Source organism: Poecilia latipinna, unplaced genomic scaffold, assembly GCF_001443285.1.
Source record: "Poecilia latipinna isolate Pla-1442-1.1 unplaced genomic scaffold, P_latipinna-1.0 Scaffold2909, whole genome shotgun sequence".
In the NCBI taxonomy this organism is placed as follows: Eukaryota; Metazoa; Chordata; class Actinopteri; order Cyprinodontiformes; family Poeciliidae; genus Poecilia; species Poecilia latipinna.
The window spans coordinates 74,703-75,336 of record NW_015115525.1 but is presented as its reverse complement, the minus strand read 5'-3'; the positions used below and the strand labels follow the sequence as shown (position 1 = coordinate 75,336).

The 634-nt window shown below is 47.5% G+C and overlaps 1 protein-coding gene across 2 annotated transcripts; it reads right to left on the bottom strand.

Moving 5' to 3' along the window:
• Window positions 1–128: 128 nt before the first annotated feature.
• On the bottom strand, window positions 129–611 carry LOC106939564 (myosin heavy chain, clone 203-like). 2 transcript variants are annotated; one of them, XM_015021998.1, is made up of 2 exons: window positions 318–611; window positions 129–192 (listed from the first exon to the last, which is right to left on the bottom strand). In XM_015021998.1, exons 1-2 carry the CDS (start codon window positions 573–575, stop codon window positions 136–138), a joined length of 315 nt encoding a protein of 104 aa, XP_014877484.1. In that variant the 5' UTR covers window positions 576–611; the 3' UTR covers window positions 129–135. The 2 variants fall into 2 exon arrangements, with proteins under 2 accessions (XP_014877484.1, XP_014877483.1); XM_015021997.1 differs by having other exon boundaries at window positions 131–395; window positions 438–611.
• Window positions 612–634: the final 23 nt, after the last annotated feature.

Below are 634 nucleotides of genomic sequence, written 5' to 3'. Positions count from 1 at the left end.
CCAAGCCCTTGAAGTCAGAAAGGAGACCAACGGGACTTGCTATGAAGCGTTGGAGAAGTATATTGCTTATTGCATTTTCAAAAGTGAGTGGAGAAGTCTCCGACCACACATCTGGTGGTGACTTACTACTGGCTGCTATTTCTGCTGCTTCTCTGTGTCCCTCAGCGTTTTCTTCAACTGTTCCACTTCAAGCTGCAGGTTTTGTATATACGCTCAAAGATGGTGCCTTTCTTCTCCAAGGTAGTGTGTTCCTCCTCCAAGGCGGTGTTAATTTCCTCCACGTAAGTACTTTTCTGCTCCAAAGCGATGCTTCTTACCTTCAGGGCAGTGTTTTCCTGCTCCAGGGCAGTGTTTTCCTGCTCCAGGGCAGTGTTTATCTGCTCCAAGACGGCGGTTTTCTCCTCCAAGGTGGTGATGTCCTGCTCCAAGGTGGTGATTTTCTGCTCCAGAGTGGTCTTTTCCTTCTTTAAGGTGGTGTTGTCCTGCTCCAAGGTGGTTGTTTTTTGCTTCAGGGCGCTTTTTTCCTGCTCCAAGCCGGTGATTTTCTGCCTCAGGGCGGTGTTTTCCTGCTTCATTGTATTTTTTTCCTTATTCAGGATGATGTTTTTCTGACTGAGGGTGGTGTTCAAATGCT